Source organism: Myiozetetes cayanensis, unplaced genomic scaffold (genome assembly GCF_022539395.1).
Source record: "Myiozetetes cayanensis isolate MyiCay16 unplaced genomic scaffold, myiCay2020 scf4, whole genome shotgun sequence".
In the NCBI taxonomy this organism is placed as follows: Eukaryota; Metazoa; Chordata; class Aves; order Passeriformes; family Tyrannidae; genus Myiozetetes; species Myiozetetes cayanensis.
In genome coordinates, this window is record NW_026087631.1 from 32,702,588 (window position 1) to 32,721,074 (window position 18,487).

Below are 18,487 nucleotides of genomic sequence, written 5' to 3' on the forward strand. Positions count from 1 at the left end.
CTACTGGTCATTGTGTTATTTTTCATAAATATACTGATCATAAATTTATCAATCCTCATAACGTGACAGCCAACAAATCAATTTACCAAGGAACTGTCTCTACATGGTGCAATCAATCAATTGCAATCAGTGGCCACAGAATATTTTATGAGAAATGTGAAACTTCCTAGAGGCTTTTTTCTGCTGTGCAGAGACCGAGCCTGGCAAGGCATTCCTGCCTATCCAGTGGGAGGTCCTCACACAGTAGAAAAATTAGCGTTCTTTAATCCAGCCAAATTCCAACTGTTAGACCAAGAACCTCTTAATCCATCTCCTATTAGGAAAATTAGAGCCAAAAGACAAGGAGTAATTCCTTACTTTCCACTTATATTTCCCAAACCCAACAAACCAAAACCACCTGCTCCTAAACCAAAACCTTCATTCCCTCAAACAATAGCTCCTATTGCACCAGAAGAGAAAGTAGTTAATGTTGTTACTTTACCACCACCACTACCATTCCCTGCGGATTGTGATTCTAACATTAATATTTGGTCCAAAATGAAGAACTTCTGAGCTTCTTTCCCATTTCCAGAGATAGGTACAGCCCATGCATTATCGCTTCTCACCCATCTTGGTTGCTGGTTAACCAGAGAAGCAAATGCCACCGACTTCCTACTTCTGCAAAATCGTGCAGCCATCGACTTCCTACTTCTGACACACGGACATGGGTGCCAGGAGTTTGAAGGAATGTGTTGCATGAATTTTTCAGATCATTCTCAGTCCATACATCAAAGCATTAGTCAGCTTAAAAATTTAGTACAAGACATCCATACTCTCAAAGTAAAAATCAAAATGGATTGTTTGATCGGCTGCACTTTCCATCCCTTCCTAATTGGCTAAACAAAATAATATCTATGGGATAATTATAATACTAACTCTTGTAGATGTTTTGGTCTTTGTTCCGTGTATCCTTGTTTGTATTCGCAATTTAATTTTAAAATGTGTTTCAGCAAAGGTTGTTTTAGAAAACAAAGAAGCGGGAGAGGAAGGAGATGGCCCTGAAGACAAGCAGACATATGAACAATGAAAAAAATAATTTATTAACGAAATGGACAATGGAATTACTATGGTTTAAAAGGACTTTAAGTGACTTCATGACGCCTCATGACTTTACAACACTGGAAATGGACTTTGTTAACATATAATTCATGAATTCTTAATGCATGGTTAAGAAGCCTCTGTACCCCAGTTTTATTGAAGTTTTACATGTTTGGACATGTTCGCTCCCTCATGATTACCCCTTTTTCCTGACTGGCCAGGATTTGCCGCAGTGCAGGTAGTCCTATGATTGCTTTCTGTTGATGTCACGTTTCCTCTTGTTCTCCCTCATTGGTTAAATGTCGGGAGTGTTTTACACGACCTTGGGCAGCAAGAAAGAGAGGCCTATGAATGCTGGAAAAGCAAGCCGCTTGAGGAAGAAGAGAAGATTGATAACACCTTGGAAGAATAAGAACACCACTTGGGACTTGTGACATTAATGTGTTACAGAGGTTTGAACCTAGAATATAGGTTGCCTCTTAAGTGCGTTTTTTCATTTCCCCATGAATTCTGCCCCTGAGGCATAGTGATGTTTCCCATTGGTAGGTTATCGTGAGGTAACTACCAATCAGGTTCGTTGGCGGGCTTTGTGTTAGTCTCCGCCCCAGTTGTCCCCCAGTTATGAATATGCATGTTATGCCACCCAATCATTTGTGGAGGATTTGCATGCTCCTCCCTAACTCCGCCCAGTTTCTGGATCCTTCCCCAGTTAACCCTATATAAGCCTGCGTGTCCCTCCAATAAACGGATCAGTGCCTCAGGCTGGTGTTGAGCTTGCAATACTGTGTCTCCTGTCATTACTGACTGCGTCACAGGTGCTTGCCCTCAGCAGCCGCGGACTTGCCTAGCGACACCTCACGGCAGAGTCTGAAGAACCCCCGTCGCTGGTTCGATCTCTTCCCTGGATCGACAAAACCGTGACAGTTAAACCCCTTGTCAATCCCATGCTCCTCCCCTTTTTCCAGCACCCTCTATACCCAGCCCTATATAAACTTGTGTTGTACTACAATAAAGTGCAATAGCACTGAGCCTGCTACTTTGCTGGAACCCCTGCGTGCTATCATGTTCCTTTCACCCAACTGGATTGCAGCAGAGGATCAAGGCATAAAGGCAGATTCTGCTTATCAAACTCAGAGCAATTGCATTAAAATATCTCTGAGTCTTTTCCTGGCATTTTCTTAATTATGGCTGTAAAGTAATTTTGGAGAGATAAATATGCTGCACCTAACAAGCCCAGATTACACAGTGACGGGAGCAAGTAATCATCCATACAGTATTCCAGCAATTGTGTAGCATTTTATTCAGATAACTGGGCCCTGGACATGGCAACTGGCTTCTGATTTACATTTCACCACTTCTTTTCCACATTCTGAGCCAAATGTGTCCCAGGCAGCCACGGGAGTGGGTCTGTGTGGGGAGGAAAGAGGCTCCTTGTGCCTGTGCAGCAAGGGGAAGGTGCCGCTGTCCATCTGTGAACGAGGGAGCGGTACAGGCACAGGAAACTGGGCACGGTGTCCGTGGTTCAGTCTGCACATGCCGTAAGAGTGCAGCTCCTCTGCCTGCACAGGTGCTTGGAGGAGGGTCTTCACCCTTCAAGGTGTTGCTCTGGGTAGTAAGAGCTCCGAGCTGTGTTTGGTTTGTACCCTCAATGGTGCCAGATCCCTCACTTTGTTTAAGTTTCTTGATAAATTTTATCCATATGGGTCAAACTGAAAGTCCATGAAAGGAAATTCGGAAAAAAAGAGAGAAAACTTTTGGGGCAGGTTTTTGTTTTTCTGGGGGAAGATGGAGATGATGCATGAAAGCCGTAACACTCCTTCCAGCAACTTCCAAGGTCTTACAGCATCAAGGGGTACAAGGGTCAGTTAAACCAGGGCTAAGGAGGACTAGGATTTTAATCCAGACAATAACTTATTGGCTATTAATCTTCTTTCCTTGTCAAGGTCTGGTATGACATGTATTTCCACCACTCAATACCTGAGGGGCTGCAACCCACAGTGGAGCAGAGGTCTTCTTGGTGGCAAATACAGGGGTCAATCCAGCCTTGCCCTTGACTTTTTTGTACAGTTTGTTTTTTTAATGATTACCTTCAGAGGGTTACTTCCCTATACCACTGTCCACTCTTTGGGAGGAGTCCCTGGTCATATCCCGGGATGCATGTGACCACACAGTCCTGCTCTTCCCAGCCACCCAGGTATTACTCAACAGTCACTTTTCTTACCTGAGTCCTGTGCACAGATATTATCGGCTGTCACACGTATACTCCAGTGTTTTCTCCTCTTCTGCTTCTCCTTCCCTCTTTGCTTCTAGAGTCCTCCATCTGGGTCTCATTTGCAGGCCCCCGTGGGGCACGACAATAGGCTGAGGGCTGCTGAAATCAGCACAGCACACCTTCTCCTGCTCCTGTCGTCCAGCTCAGCAGGCCCAGAGGCCGAGGTTCCCAGACAAGCCCCCAAATTGTGAGACATACTCATTTATCGATAAAATTGAGAAAGGACAAAGTCATTGAAGCAACACTATTTATTGATATAAACAAGTCAGCTGAGTCGGGTGCATCTCTCTGGGGAGACACACTTTTCCTCAAAATGGATAACCTTTTATACCCTTGGCCAATTGGTGAGGTCCCTGTCCCTTTTCCCTCTGGCTGGTACTCAGGAACTTACATCCTTTCCCGGCCACCTATGACCCTTAAACTCCCCACTTTGTTTATCTTCCTTTTTTGGGCAGGCCTTCACTATCACTTTTCCTATTAGCCTTAACACCTCTTTCCACTTCAGCAATAAACATGGGTTAACTTCCTCCCCTCATGTCCACAAGGTCCTATGGCTGAAGCAAAACCTTATTTTGTTTCTCACAGTATTGAACAGTTGCTTGGTTATTTAAAACCTAAGATCAGTTCCTCTGAGATTATATAAGCTAGTATTTTACATTTGCATTAAAGAAGTTCCAATACTGTCATACCCTTGTGGTGGTGGTGTTGCTTATCTCACAGCTGAAGCTGCTTTTTCTGGTCCTTTCTTCTCCTGAATACTTAAGCTCCCAATTACTGACATTCCCTGTCCCCCCAGCCCCCTTTTTGCCTCCAGAAGGCTTTGAACAGAAAGGGATGGAAGTTCAGCTCTGCACATGCTGAACTGGCAGAAACATGTCCCGCGTGTCACTCTTGGCACAGCTGACGCAAGGACAAAGCTTTGGAGCGGTCTGGGTCCCAAGGGACGTGCTTCTGGAGTAAGACCCGGGTTGTGAGAGGTCCGATCCTCAGCGGAGCACGCCGAGTGGGGGCCAGGGGGCTCTCCCGAGTCAGGAAAGCCCGGGCGAGGAGAGAGATGCGGGCCCGGGCACACCCTGAGCGAGTCGCTACCGGCGCACAGGAACACCAGGGACCACTGACACTCTCATCTGATGGGAACTTGCTGTACTTTATTGGTAGACCAGGCCCGCGTCAGCGCCGCGCTCTGGACGCTCTGGCTCTGTAAGGCCGAGATCCTGAGCTGGGCTCAGCGGCGTCTGCGCCTCCTGCCGCCGCGGCGGCGCCGGCGATATCTGGAGCGGCGGGATCCAGCCCGGCGCCTCCTCCGCGCGCCCCGGCGGCGGGAGCGGCGGCGGCTCCGGCTGCGGCTGCGGCTCCTGCGGGAGCGCCGGCGGTAGCGGGCCATGGTGGTGTGCGAGGCGTGCGGGTCACCCGCTTTTATAGGGGAGCCGGGGATCCCCTTTGTGACGCATCGGGTGCAGCCGCTGTGACCTCGCTGGTGACGGTGACTCAGAAAGCTCTGGCGTCACAAAAGGCTCCCCCCGGCTCCCCTGCAAAACCGGCCTGAGGTGCCCGCCCCGCGGTGTCCGCCCGCCCTGCACAGCACCATGGCCGGGAGGGAGCGAGAAGGAAGGGCCGTCAGAGCCCCCGAGGAGTCACCGGAGATCAACAGTTGGGCAGGGAGAGCTCCCTCCCACCTACCTGGAAACAGCCCCCATTGCCCTGTGGTGCCCACTCCACCTCCTCCACCCGGAACACTGTCCCCGGGCGGGCAGGGGGCTGCAGGACCACAGCCCACGAGTGCCATCCTGCCCGAGGTGTGGGCAGGACTGTTCCGTCAACAGCAGCATCTCCTGGACCGAGTGTGGCCCTGCCTGCACCAGAGGCTGGAGGGAATATACTGGGACCAGTGGTGGCTTGTGGAGGACGTACAGAGCATCATCCTGTACAGCCTCTGCCTCTACGGACCGAATGCAGAAGTCTAGGTGGAGATCATAGAGCCTCTGCTCAACGAGCAGGCGGCACCACTGATCCACGGCATCTGCAGTGTCATTGTGGGCCTGTGCAGTGAGAAGGCACAGAGGCTGCTGGGCTCTGCTGCTGCCAGGGATGAGAACAATGGCCCAGTGCCCAGCTCCAGATCCAGGTCCAGCAGCACCAGGAGCTTCAGCAGCCCCAAGTCCAGCAGCTCATAGGAGGGGACTCCCAACAGCAGCTCCACAGGCTCCAAGGTGAAAGAAGCCAATACATCGGCAGCCACCCCTCCTGGCAGTCCCGGCTGCCCACGACCTGTGCCCAACTCAGTAGAGCAGGAGCAGCAGGCAGAGGGCGCAGATCCCTCTGCCCAGGGCAGCAGCCACAGCCCCTCCACTCCCGGATGGGGCAGGAACTGCTTGCCCGGTGTGTCCCAGCACCCCCACAGAGGGTCCCCAGCCTGCAGGGTTGTCCTCCACCCACCAAGAGGCTGCCTCATCGGCCCACGGGCTGGGGGGCACAGCCATGGGCCGGGGAGCCCCAGAGCCATGTCCACGGCAGAAAATTGCTGGTGACAGACTGAACCTTTGCCAGCTGTGAAAGTGAATTTATGTAAATAAGGGGCATCATTTATGTAAGAAATTCATCATTTGATGGATTTGTTTAAATAAGGAATAGTTTATGTAAGAGGTTCACCATTTGATGTAAATAAATTTGATGAACTGATGTAAATATATTCCTATAAATCACCAATATCAGGTAGGGGGCCTCTGAAAAGGTCTGCCATTCACATTCCTTCTTGATTCAGCTTTGGGATGGACATGAACAGGGCAAAGAAAAACGGGGACGGGCAGAGTTTGGGAGCGCTGTTGTGGAACAGCGGAGATGGAGACACAGGAGCAGCAGCAGCAGATGAAACGCGGAATGCGGGCGCGAGTTCCGAGCAGCGCGACCCACGGGGGAGCCCTGAGGCGCCATGGCGGGGCGAAGCAGAGACACGCACACCCACGTGAGCTTTGCCGTGCTAATTTATTGTCAGGCCCGCCGTGTGTCCGTGCGGAGCCGAGTCCGCGGTGCCCGCTGCCCGCTCAGCGGCGTCTGCGCCTCCTGCCGCCGCGGCGGCGCCGGCGATATCTGGAGCGGCGGGATCCAGCCCGGCGCCTCCTCCGCGCGCCCCGGCGGCGGGAGCGGCGGCGGCTCCGGCTGCGGCTGCGGCTCCTGCGGGAGCGCCGGCGGTAGCGGGCCATGGTGGTGTGCGAGGCGTGCGGGTCACCCGCTTTTATAGGGGATCCGGGGATCCCCTCCGTGACGCCAGAACTTTGCAGAGCCCCCGTCACCGGCGAGGTCACAATGGCCGCACAGAGAAGCCCCGGTGTGCGTGAGGTGTTCAGCGCGGACGGTTTTGATTTGGATTCGCAAATACCAAATCTTCAATATCAGAATTCGTGTATTTTGTGAAGGAGTATTATTTTAAATTTTCTTAAGTGATTGGCATACTTTCTGAGGTGCTATGTTGGCTGGCGCTGATTTTTTTGCAAAACGCAGCCAAAAAAAGTTGTCCAGCTCTCAGACTGCACCTCTCTGAGCTGTCTGTTGGATGCATGGCAGTGTGAGGCATGTGCCAGAGGGAGTATTGGAGCAGGTACTGATTTTGTTGCTAGCTGACAGGTTTACTTGCTGATCCTGGGCGATATGGGGACTTGGAGCTTATTTTTGCAAAGCCAGGAGGGTGATGGCCCACAGAATCTTGAGTCAAACTGAGTGTATATTTACTGGTTCACATCTTTTTGAATTTTGTGTTAATAGTGGAATGTTCTTCATATTGGCTTTCTATTTTTGTTTTTGTGGTTTTCTTTTTTTCCTTAAAGATGCTTCTCAAAAAAGGTCTTACCAGAGTATCAGAAGATAAAAGTCTGTAGGAGGTGGTAACTGCTAAGTCTGTCTTAAGGCTATTTTAAAGGAAAGGACATGTTTGTATGCCCAAATTTTCTTACTTCTCTTTTGCAGTCTAGCCCCAGCTACTCTAGATAACAGATGCCAGTATCTGCACAAGCTGCCTCACATTAAGAGACTAATATGGGATTTGACAAACAGTTATGGCACCAGTTGTGTGTGTCAGGGAGGACATGTCTAGGAACTATAGCTTATTTATTTGAAACTTAAGATTAATTTCTGTCAGATTATGTATGTCATTATTGAACAGCAGCATATCAAACTTTTGCATTGTCTCACTATTGTTAACTACTTTTGTTGGTCTTGTTGCATGTATCATATTTGAATCTGCTTTTTCTTGTCTTTTTCTTCAAGAGTTAGGTTTTTATATTGAAATAAACTTTTCAGTAGATACTGAAGACACAGTACCTCTATTATGAAATTGTGCATATTTGAAGAAAAAACACTGTAGGAAATTGAAATACTTCAAGGTTGTTTTCTGTCCTCTCTCCTTAATGCAAACTCTTCACTATAAGTGGTAGAAGGGGCAGGCCCTGATCTCTGCTCTCTGGGGATCAGAGACAAGGCCCGAACCAGAAGGAATGGCCTAAAGTCGTGTCAGGGGAGGTTTAGGTTGGATATTATGAAAAAAGTTCTTCCCCTGTAGGACGGTCAGGCACTGAACAGGTTCCCCGGGGCAATGGTCAGAGCACCAAGGCTGACAGAGCTCAAGCAGCATTTGGCTGATACTCTGGGGCACACGGTGTGACTCTTGGCGGTGGTCCTGTGCAGGGCTGAGGGTTGGACTCGAACCTTGAGGGTCCCTTCCAACCCGACGTATTTGGTGATTCTATGAAAGCAGTAAGCACAAAACTGAGCCTGGAGGCACAGGAGGAGCGGGAGCCCTCAGCCACCTCCCGCCCCGTGCGCCGCTCAGCTGCGCGCGCACCCACAGCGGCCGCGCGGGCGCCATGGAGGACGCGCTGAGGCGGGAGCTCGGCACGGCGCTCCTGCGGCACACCGGGCACACCGGCGGCGGCTGCATCAGCCAGGGCCGCAGCTATGACACCGACCGTGGCCGGGTGTTCGTCAAGATCAACTCCCAGGTGGAGGTGTGGTGGGGTAGGGAGCGGGGGCGAGGGAGGCGGGCAGGCGGCGCGGGGGGAAGCAGCATTCCTGGCTCGGGTCAACACTAGTGTGGCAGCAGGACCGGGGCAGTGACTGTCCCTGTGTTGGGCACTGCTGGGGCCCCAATTCGAGTCCGCGAGGAGTTCTGGGCCCCTCAGGACAAGAAAGAAATCGAGGGGCTGGATCGTGACCAGGAAAAGGAACGAAGCTGGGGAAGGGTCTGGAGCATCACGAGCAGCTAAGGCGGGGGGGGGGAGTCGGAGAAAAGGAGGCTCAGGGTCGACCTTCTCGCTCTCTGCAAACTCCCTGACAGGAGGGTGGAGCCAGGGCGGGGTCGGACTCTGCTCCCAGGAAGGAAGGGACAGGGCAAGGGGAAACGGCCTCAAGCTGTGCCAGAGGAGGTTCAGGCTAGCCATCAGGAGGAATTTCATCGTGGAAAGGGTTGTTAAACATTGGAAGCGGCTGCCCAGGGAGGTGTGGAGTCCCTGACCTGGAGGTGTTTGAGAAACGATGACATGGCATCAGTGCTCTGGGTTGGTTGACAAAGTAGTGATGGGTCAGAGGTTGGGCTCAATGATCTTGGAGGTGTTTTCCAACCTAAATAATTTCTGTGGTGGGATGGTGTTGTAGTAGCAGTATTGTTTGTCCAGGGCATGCAGTACCGTGACATGTTGTTGTCATTTGTGGGGGGACGGAGGGGGTAACTGTGACTGTGAGTGCTGTAATAGGGGCTAAGGCAACCTGGCAGGTGTAAAATTGTCTGCACTTTTCTTGGTTGTAAGTAAACCACTAATTAATTCCCTGTATGTGAGAAGGAGCTCTTCTCAGTAAATTATATTTTACCACAATTCCTCAAGATTTTCTCCTTTCAATACTTGGAACTAACTGCTGTCGAAGGTAGCTGTCAGCATTTGATAGACATAAGTACAATGCAACATAGCTCTACAGCAGCAAAAGCAGAGATCAGGTGGAGTTTCCTTTAAAGAAACGATATATTTGTGTCTGTGAAGTAAATAGTTTCAATGGCAGAACCGAAATCAAAACTTTGCTTTTCATAGCAAACAAATGTGTTCGAAAGCAGGTATGCCACTATGTCTATTTCAAGTTTGTCTATGCTTGCTTTTCATATTGGGGAGCTAGATGAATGCACGGAGGTGGTAACATGGGATAATATAGGAAAGTTATCCAACTTTACAGAAAAGAGTTTGAATTGGTAGCATCGGTTGTTTGAAACAGAAATAGTAGTTTGAATTGGCCTTTCCTATGCCTTTGCTAATTGTGTATTTAGCTATACAGTCAACTAGCTACAAGGTTAGGCTTGGGGACAAAAAGATCTGGGTATATTTTCTATCCAGCAGTTTCCTTTTCCACGCTTTTGCCTGTGTGTGGATCCTGAGCACTGATGAAAGTGAACTTCATTCAGGTCTGTTGTAAATGCTGTGCTGTGTGTACAGCAGCAGCTGTGCATCAGCAGATTTTACTCTTATTTTAGCAGCAGGCTGTAACCTATTGTGATGCTTTAGACAGAGATACAGTATTAACTGACTTTCTCTGAACAGAGCTAACTCATGGCTCAGTAGAACAGCAGTTCTTCACTTTTGAGTCACAAAGATGGTCAGAGGGATGGAGCACTTCTATGAGGAAAGGCTGACAGAACTGGGATTGTCCAGCCGGGAAAAGAGAAAGCTGTGGGGAGACCTAATTGTGGCCTTCTAGTACCTGAAGGGGCAGACAGGAAAGATGTCTTTTTTACAAGAGCATGCAGTGACAGGACAAGGGGGAATGGGTTCAAACTAACAAAAAATAGGTTTAGATTGGATATTGGGAAGAAATTCTTTTCTGTGGGGGTGGTGAGATCCTGGCATAGGTTGCTTAGAGAAGCTGTGCCTGCCCCAACCCTGGAAGTGTTCAAGGCCAGGTTGGATGAGTCTTGGAGCAACCTCGTCCAGTGGAAGATGTCCCTGCCCATGGCAGGGAGTGAAATAAGATGATCTTTAAGGTCCATTCAGACCCAAACTGTTCTGTGATTCTGTGATATCCTATAAGCTTTGGAATTTTTATTTACTATCTAATGCAAATTGTCCTTTGACGATGTTTCATGCATCAGTACTAAAGGGGTAACATTCTGTTTTATTCGTTGTGGTTTCTGTTTTATTTCTTACAGTTCCCTGCTTTTATTTTCAATCAGGTCTGTTGGATTTCCCACATGCTCTGTCTCTGCAACGTCTGCCTGACTCTTCTAAAGTAGAAGCATTTAACTTTTACAGCCTTGATTGGTTTTGAGAAAATGCTGTTTTGTGAAAGTGCCTTGTTTACCTGTGACTGATTTTCAGGAGACTGATGCTTTTCTCTAATATCTGGCAGGCCAGAAGAATGTTTGAGGGAGAAATGGCAAGTTTGGAAGCCCTTCTGAAAACGCAGGTGATAAAAGTGCCTAAACCCATCAAAGTTATAGATCTGCCTGGGGGCAGCACAGCATTTGTGATGGAACATTTGGAAATGAGGGGCTTAAACAGGTAAAACACAGTGTTATCTTTGCCTCCTTTAACCAGAAATTTTAGCTGTTACGACAGTTATGTCACTTGTTTTCACAGGGGAAACTTGTTAGAATTTTTTATAGAGCAAGTCAGGAGACATACGGAAAGTTATACAGCAGAGAACTGTATAAAACTGTATAAAGTACAGTTGTAATGCCTCACATAGAAAATTGATCATACATCAAGAAATGAGTCTGGATTTTGGTTAATTTTGGATATGTTTGTTTAGGTAATTAGTGATAAAAGTAAGGTTCCTTTTTATAGTAAGGAAAATGACCTGATCACCTGTTCTGTGTACTTGCCTTTGACATAAGAGCCAATGCTTTATTGTTTGTTATGAGTATGCAGAAGCACTTCCCCAAATGAATTAATTTCAGTATTTTTACAACTTTTACCTTCATTTTGATAGTTTCAAACTTTTGACCTTTCTCTGTGACAAGCACTTAATATGTTAAATTCATCTGTCTGATTTCATTAGGGAGGTAGTCATGACCAGTTTCTCACCTCAGTCTCGGAAATTTTGCAGCCAGCCTAAAGTCATCCCTCATCCTGCTCACTGGCAGAGTCTCTAATTCATGAAGAGCTCCCAGAGAAAGAGCAAAGATCTTGTTTTGGGTTGCAAACACTTCCTTTGTTGTGCAGAATTCTGGGAATAGCTACCACGTGTGCTAAAAGGAATAAAATGAAGAAATAAGTTTGGCTTAAGTGACAGTGCGTTGAGAACAGGGAAAGTTGAGAAGGGTCAAAGACAGGAAAAGGAATGTATTTTTATTAATGTGGGAGCCAACTGGCTGTAAGAGTTGTTTGTAATTGCTGTAACACTCTTCTGCAATGTGTAGAGGGTGAGCTCTTATTAAAGAGATATTAGGAGATAATAAACAAGGTCTACCTGACTGTCACACCTTCTAAACATTTTAGAGAAAAGAAGCCAGAGGAAAGATACAAAGAAGAAAGCCTTGTTTGGCTCTGTTTCCCAAAGACGTTTTGTCATGAAAAAAAAAAAAACAACAAAGACATAATGTGTTGTGCTTTCTTACAGATATCTTACTGGAAGTTCTCAAAGTGAAATTAGAACTGTTAGTTCCTCATTTTTAATAGTCATGTCAGAAACAACCACATAAGTACATTTTGTCTGTGTGCAATATTCAAAGGTAGAGGAGGTGTTTTTAACTGGAATCTCGTGAAAAGTTCTACATCTCTAACAAAATAATTTCTTTAACTTACTTGATAAATCTTTTGATGTAATTCTGTGATTATCAAGAACTGAATTCATTCTTTTGTCAGTGTTGCTAAAAATATTACTGTTTCATAGACATTCAGCTCTTCTTGGAACACAGCTGGCTGATCTTCACCTTCATAACCGGCAACTTGGAGAGAAGCTGAAGAAGGAAGAGAGCACAGTTGGTACAGTACTGTTTGCAAATTTAACCTAAGTAGTAATAACCTACAGATTAGTTGAAATAGCTTTTGCCACTTCAGGACAAGTTTGTCTTCTTCCACTAAAGACAGTATGAGTTGGATGAAGCATCTGGCTAGGGGGTCTTCTTTTTCCTTTTGTTTGCTCTGTTTGGATCTCTGTGAGCAAAACACACAGTCAGTTTGGCACTGGCAGGAGTCTAAACCACAGTTTCTAGGAGAACATGGCATCAGAGGAGATACAGTATCTCAAAATACAATTATGAAAAGTAGAATATGGCTGCTTTACATTGAGCTGTAAACTTAAAAAACAGCAGCAACCGTGGTAAAAAAGAGCATTAAGGTGCAATTTTATTTTTCTCAGTAGAAGCAGCATTGTACTTTTGCATAGTTTTTAAGGTTCATTTGCATTGTGGCTGCTTAGTATTTTGTCATTAGTGTTGAATTTTTGTTTTTGGTTTGAAAGGTAAAGGGCAAGGGCAAACAGAAGTCCAGTTTGTGGATCAGTTTGGCTTTCATACAGTTACCTGCTGTGGCTATCTTCCACAGGTAGGTTTTACTCCATCAGAAGTTTATGTTTTTAAGTTTATGTTTTTTTAAGTTTACCTTTTTTTCTCTTCAATCACACAAAGGGTCAAAATTATCATCATAAATGATTTTTTGGGGAGCAGTGAAAAGAAAAAACATTTTCCAGTCTTCTAAGGAAAGTAGTGCTTGGGACAGCACTTCTTGCTGCACTGGACATTCACAGCTCTTCCATTTCTTAGGTTTTAATCACCAAGAGAAAACTGTTTATTCCCCTAATGTTTTAAGATAACGTCCAATTAAATGGTAGCATTTACCATTGTAGTTGGTACCAGCACAAGGGCTATATAATACTCAAAATGTTTATTTGAAAAAGAAGAAAATCTGCCTTTTGTGTGGTGTAGAACTGACATGTCAGTCCTGTCCTTCAGGTGAATGACTGGCAGAGTGACTGGGTGACCTTCTTTGCCAAACAAAGAATCCAGCCCCAGATGGACATGATCGAAAAGAATTCAGGAGACAGGGAAGCAAGAGAACTTTGGGCACAACTTCAGGTAGGAGCAATTCTCTCAGTTGTTGTTATAACGATGGCTATGTATCAGTTATTCAGATTTTTTTTTTTTTTTTACTTAAAACAAAGTTCCTGTTTGTTGTTTTGGCCCAGGTTCTGTTGGTAGGAAACTCCAGTTTTCAGGTGTTAAAAGGCCCTTTATTTTAAAGTGTAAGGGCTTTTGCCACGTCACCCTGTGCTAGTATTCCAAAATGAATTCCAGAGTGACATAACACTTTGCCTTACTATTCGGGAAATACTAGATGGAGTTCATATTTCTCATTCCCTGTAAAATGTTCATGATGAGAAATGTACATAAGCACATTGTTTGCATTTATGACTGCAGTATTAGCTCCTTGGGTACTACTTTGTGAAAATACCTCAGGGTTGGTGCGAAATCCACTAGCCTTCTAATGATGAAGTGGTGGTGCTGGTTGGTCTTAAATCTGGTCAATATTCCAGCACCAAATACAGTTTTAAATTTTTAGTTTTCCTGCTAAAAAAGGTTTGTATGGCTGTTCTTCTGCTGCTGACTCTATGGAAAATAGTAATCCTCTGGATTTGCTCAGCATCTTTGTTTACTGGTCCTATGCTGTTTGTGCAGATAAAACTCTACAATCATTCACCTTAGAATGTAGCATTAAATGTCTTGTTCTTTCTTCTGCAGCTGAAGATACCCAGTTTGTTCTGTGATGTAGAAATTGTTCCTGCTCTCCTGCATGGAGATCTCTGGGGAGGAAATGTAGCTGAGGATGATTCTGGTCCAATTATCTTTGATCCGGCTTCTTTCTACGGTCATTCAGAGTATGAGCTTGCAATAGCTGGGATGTTTGGTGGCTTCAGCAGTTCTTTTTATTCTGCTTATCACAGTAAAATTCCCAAAGCTGCAGGGTTTGAGAAACGCCTGAAGCTTTATCAGCTGTTTCACTACATGAACCATTGGAACCATTTTGGTTCAGGATACAGAGGGTCTTCTTTAAACATTATGAGAAACCTTGTAAAGTGACTTGCTGTCTTAGGTCAAATACTTCACTGGTTGTTTGGAAAACCCCACACTCGTCAGTGCAGCTACAGGAGTAGTAGTGTTAAAGAAATCCCGTGAGATCCCTCACCTTGTTGTTCAGCTGAAGACTTACTATCAGCGAGCCCTGCTGAATAACAAGTGTAACAGACATCCCTTTTTAGGATAGCTGGGAATAACTTTACGAGGGAAATATCTATGGAAGGATTTTATTCATTTGCACAATGAATAAGGGTATCTCAGTCTCCAGAAAGCGTTTTGTGCTTGAGACCATGCAAGGCAGTACAAATGAACACCGAGGAGATGGCTAGAAGAAGTGCTTTTGCTTTTTGCTGTGTCTTCCCCTCTTTAGGATAGTTTGCTCAGATCCTTTCAGCTTTTCATGTCCAGTTGTGTGCATGAGAGCAATATTAACAACACAGTCTGAAAGCCGACAGGAAAATTATATAATGGGAACTGTGAGAAGGGATTTGGACTTGCTCTTCATTTTCACAGAATGTGAAAATGGATAAGGTTGGAAGGGATCACTGGATGTCATCTAATTCAACCTCCCTGCTTAGGCAGGAGCCTATAAGAGCACATTAATCAGGATTGTGTCCAGAGGCCTTGGAAGACCTCCAGTGGTCTGCTAAAGTGATTCTATTGGATGGAGACTGTTCTGTTATAAAGTGGTGTGAAATTTTCATGCCTTGTGAAATCCCTGTAGGCTGTTCTGTGCTTTCTGGTCAGTTGGCTTTTATCCACAGCAGTTTTGTTTTTACCAGTACTGGTTTTCTCTTCTTTTTTTCGGATTATGCTTTTTCCAGTAGTGTGCATTCTTAAAAGATCTGTTCACATAAGACACTTTGCATGTACACATCCTGTAAAGGTGTATTCTCTCACTACTGCAAACAGAAAATGTACTTTTTGACTGTTGTCATTTCCCAAGGAACAATGACATCTGGTTGTGGTAGAGGCCTCACATAACATTTTCTGTAGCCTTATAGTACAGGTGCCATAAGCTGACATTTTCTTTCAGTCCCTGTGGAGAAATGCTAAAAGCCAAAGCTGAGCAAAGAGAAGTGTCTCTGTTGGCAATAGTTTACCAGAAATAAGCTCTACATGTATCAGGAGCAGGGACACTGAGGGAGCTTGGTGTGCCGCCCTGAGAAAGGAATGGAACAAGGGATGGAGTGACACAGAGGTGTTGTGGTCATGCCCTGTTTAAAACAATGCAGCTGATGAGAACTGAGCCAGAGGAATGGCCAAACCAGTGCCCAAAAGCTGAACTTTTGTTTCATTGGCTTGAAAATACGTATTACTTTTAACACCCTGCATATGCTAATGAAGTAAAACCTGTACATGCTTTACATGTATGACTAAAGTCACTCAAACTGCACCTTATCATGAGATGACATCAACTGGAATGTTGTCTTTTCCCAACCCTCAAATTAAAAACTACAAATACAACTTAAAAGGGGAATGAAGTCAGAGGAGACTCCCCCTTTGTATCCTGGAATGGCCAATGGGCTATACCCCTCTGCTCCCTCTTATTTCATGGGAATACCATTGCTTATTTCATGGGAATACCATTGCTTATTTCATGGGAATACCATTGCTTGTGCTTTCTCATATCAGTGTATTTATCAATGACAATTTATGTACCTTATTCTGTCACAAAGATCAGTAAAGCACACTTATCTGGGAGCTGAATGTGCCCGGTGTTGATGCCGTGCTGTTTGTGCATCTGTGATAATGAGAGTTCTAATGCAGACTCAGAGTGAACAAGACATTGTTCGCTCTACATTATCTGTGAGGGTCTCCTAGGGACTCAATCAGATTAAGAAGGGGATGACGAGCCACCTCTGAGCCCACTACATCTACCCAGAAAGCAATGGAAATTTTTACATACCAGTCCCTACTAAGTGCATGTTGTAGCTCTTATGATAAGCAACCTGAAACCAAAGGAATTTAATGTGTAACTCAAAGACCAGCACTTTACCAGTGTCAGGAGTTCTTGACAATACTTCTGCAGACTATTGCTTTTACCTGCAAGATGTTAATACTGAAACTGTCCTTTTTTTGATGTAGGCTGGTAGTGTACTTCTGTGCAAGCATACCAGGTAGGTGAGACAAAGATGCATGATTCCTAATGTTTTTTTTGAGTGTTGGGGAATGACTATAATTAACTAAAACTGGTTTTCACTGGATACTGGCATATTTCTGAGCATTTTTTAGTTGCTGGTTTTGCAGTTATTTACACAAATTGAAAGCAGGTTTGGAGAAGACTCTCACTTGATACAGCTTTCCTTAATTCTACTACTTTTCTGACTGTCCGTTTGATTTTTGCTGCAAAATGTTTTAAAGCCCTGCATGATAGAATAAGTTTCACTTCTGTCTTGTTGCTTAAATAAAAAGCTTCCCAGTTGAATATTGTTGTCTCTGTTTTATGAATTAAAACGTGACATCTTGCATTCATTCTTGGGGAGTGTATTGGGTCTGGCTGAGATGGAGGTAATTTTTCCATAGCAGCCCTCCCAGTGCTGTGCTGTGCTCTGCACTGGGAGCTGGAAAGGTGTTACTAATACCCCAGTGTTTTGGCTACTGCTGAGCAGGGCTGGCACAGCATCGGCACTGTGTCTCGATATTTGTCCCCCCACAACTGAGGGAACGCAACCAGGCCAGCTGACCTAAACTAAGCACAGGTGGGGAATGCAGCCATACACAGCTCCTCTCACTTTTTGTCTGATAGAGGAATTTGAAAAGGACACAGAAAAACCTTCTGAGCCACAGTGCTGTGCTTACCTTCCTCAAATGCCTTGAGGATGAGACATCCCAGCATCTGTCTGAGCTTAGGGATCTGCCCCCTGCATTGGGAGGGGACCCCGGGTTGTCCCCAAGATGTTACCACCCTAAACCAGCCCCATAGCTGATGGGTAGTAGGATCCAGGGTGCCCCTATCTCAGCAGAGGACACACAGGATTTTGGGGACTCCCTCAGCCGGGGGACTGTCCTTTGCCAGCTGGAGAGAGCACAAACCCATGTGGTTGACTTAGATCTTCCCCAGGTGCCCAGAGCAGCCCCTCTTCCTGATTGTCTCCTACTCACCCAGGACATTCCCATCTCCCCAGGGAGAGCCAGAGGCTGAGGTGGACTTGAGGGTTGCTCAGACCCCTCTGTCCATCTGCCAGCACCCAGAGGGGCTAATCAGTTTATCAAGGTGTCTTCAGCTTGCTGGGATTTTGGCTCTGCCAGCATGATGGGAATGCCACTTGCTGTCCCAGAAGTTTTTTGTTTCAGAAAACTCTTTAAGACTCACTTAGGCTCACTGGCTTCCTCCTCCACCAACACTGTTTCAGGCATCATTTGTCACGGTCTGGAGGAAAGTGACTACCTATTTGGATTCGTGAAGGAAGTAGGTATGTTTATTAGGGAGGTCCGCACTGCAGCACAAATCAACCAATAGGAAAATGGGGATATAACATAACAAACAACTGTGGGATTTTGTAAAAGTACAAGGGTACAATTATAGGAAAGCATGCATTAGCAGTAAACATTAAAACTTTCCTATAAAACTGTCTCAAGTCCATTGAATCTGTTCATAGTTTGGTCAAAGGTGCTTTCCTTATCCAGGTCCTCATCTAGAGTTTCTTTCAGTCTCATTTTCCACTGCTGAAATTGCTCTTCATTGTCTAAGCCACCTCTTAACAGTCATTCTTCTTTTGGTTCTTTGGCCACCAGTTAAAACTGAATGTACTCTCAAAATACCTAAATGGAATTGGTACATGTGTAAAAAACCCCCATATTAAAGCAGATGTGACTGTCTGTCCAGAAAAAACACCCAATCTCAGAAATTACTGTTTTCACCACAAGGGATATCTCTGTAGCAGTGAAGTACCACAACTCTCATCTAAAGAAGACCAAAGGTAGGAATGTGAGATTTCAGCAGTTACTGCAGTAATTTTTATGTCTTTTATATTGTCCCCTATTTTGCCATCAAAACCGGACACCTATCTTCTTAATTTCCCTCCTTTCCAATTCAAGGGAGCAGTTCCATTTCTTGTGTTTTCTACTACAGAATTTTTTAATTTGCTCTA

At 45.7% G+C, this 18,487-nt stretch overlaps 1 protein-coding gene across 3 annotated transcripts; it reads left to right on the top strand.

The window, feature by feature from the left end:
- The first annotated feature begins 8,200 nt into the window (after positions 1-8,200).
- On the top strand, positions 8,201-16,821 carry LOC126647166 (ketosamine-3-kinase-like). Of its 3 annotated transcripts, none has more exons than XM_050329126.1 (6): positions 8,201-8,346; positions 10,727-10,878; positions 12,212-12,303; positions 12,782-12,864; positions 13,272-13,394; positions 14,058-16,821. In XM_050329126.1, exons 1-6 carry the CDS (start codon positions 8,206-8,208, stop codon positions 14,394-14,396), a joined length of 930 nt encoding a protein of 309 aa, XP_050185083.1. In that variant the 5' UTR covers positions 8,201-8,205; the 3' UTR covers positions 14,397-16,821. The 3 variants fall into 3 exon arrangements, with proteins under 3 accessions (XP_050185083.1, XP_050185084.1, XP_050185085.1); XM_050329127.1 differs by having other exon boundaries at positions 8,201-8,340; XM_050329128.1 differs by lacking the exon at positions 8,201-8,346 and adding an exon at positions 8,711-8,895.
- The last annotated feature ends 1,666 nt before the right edge of the window (positions 16,822-18,487 follow it).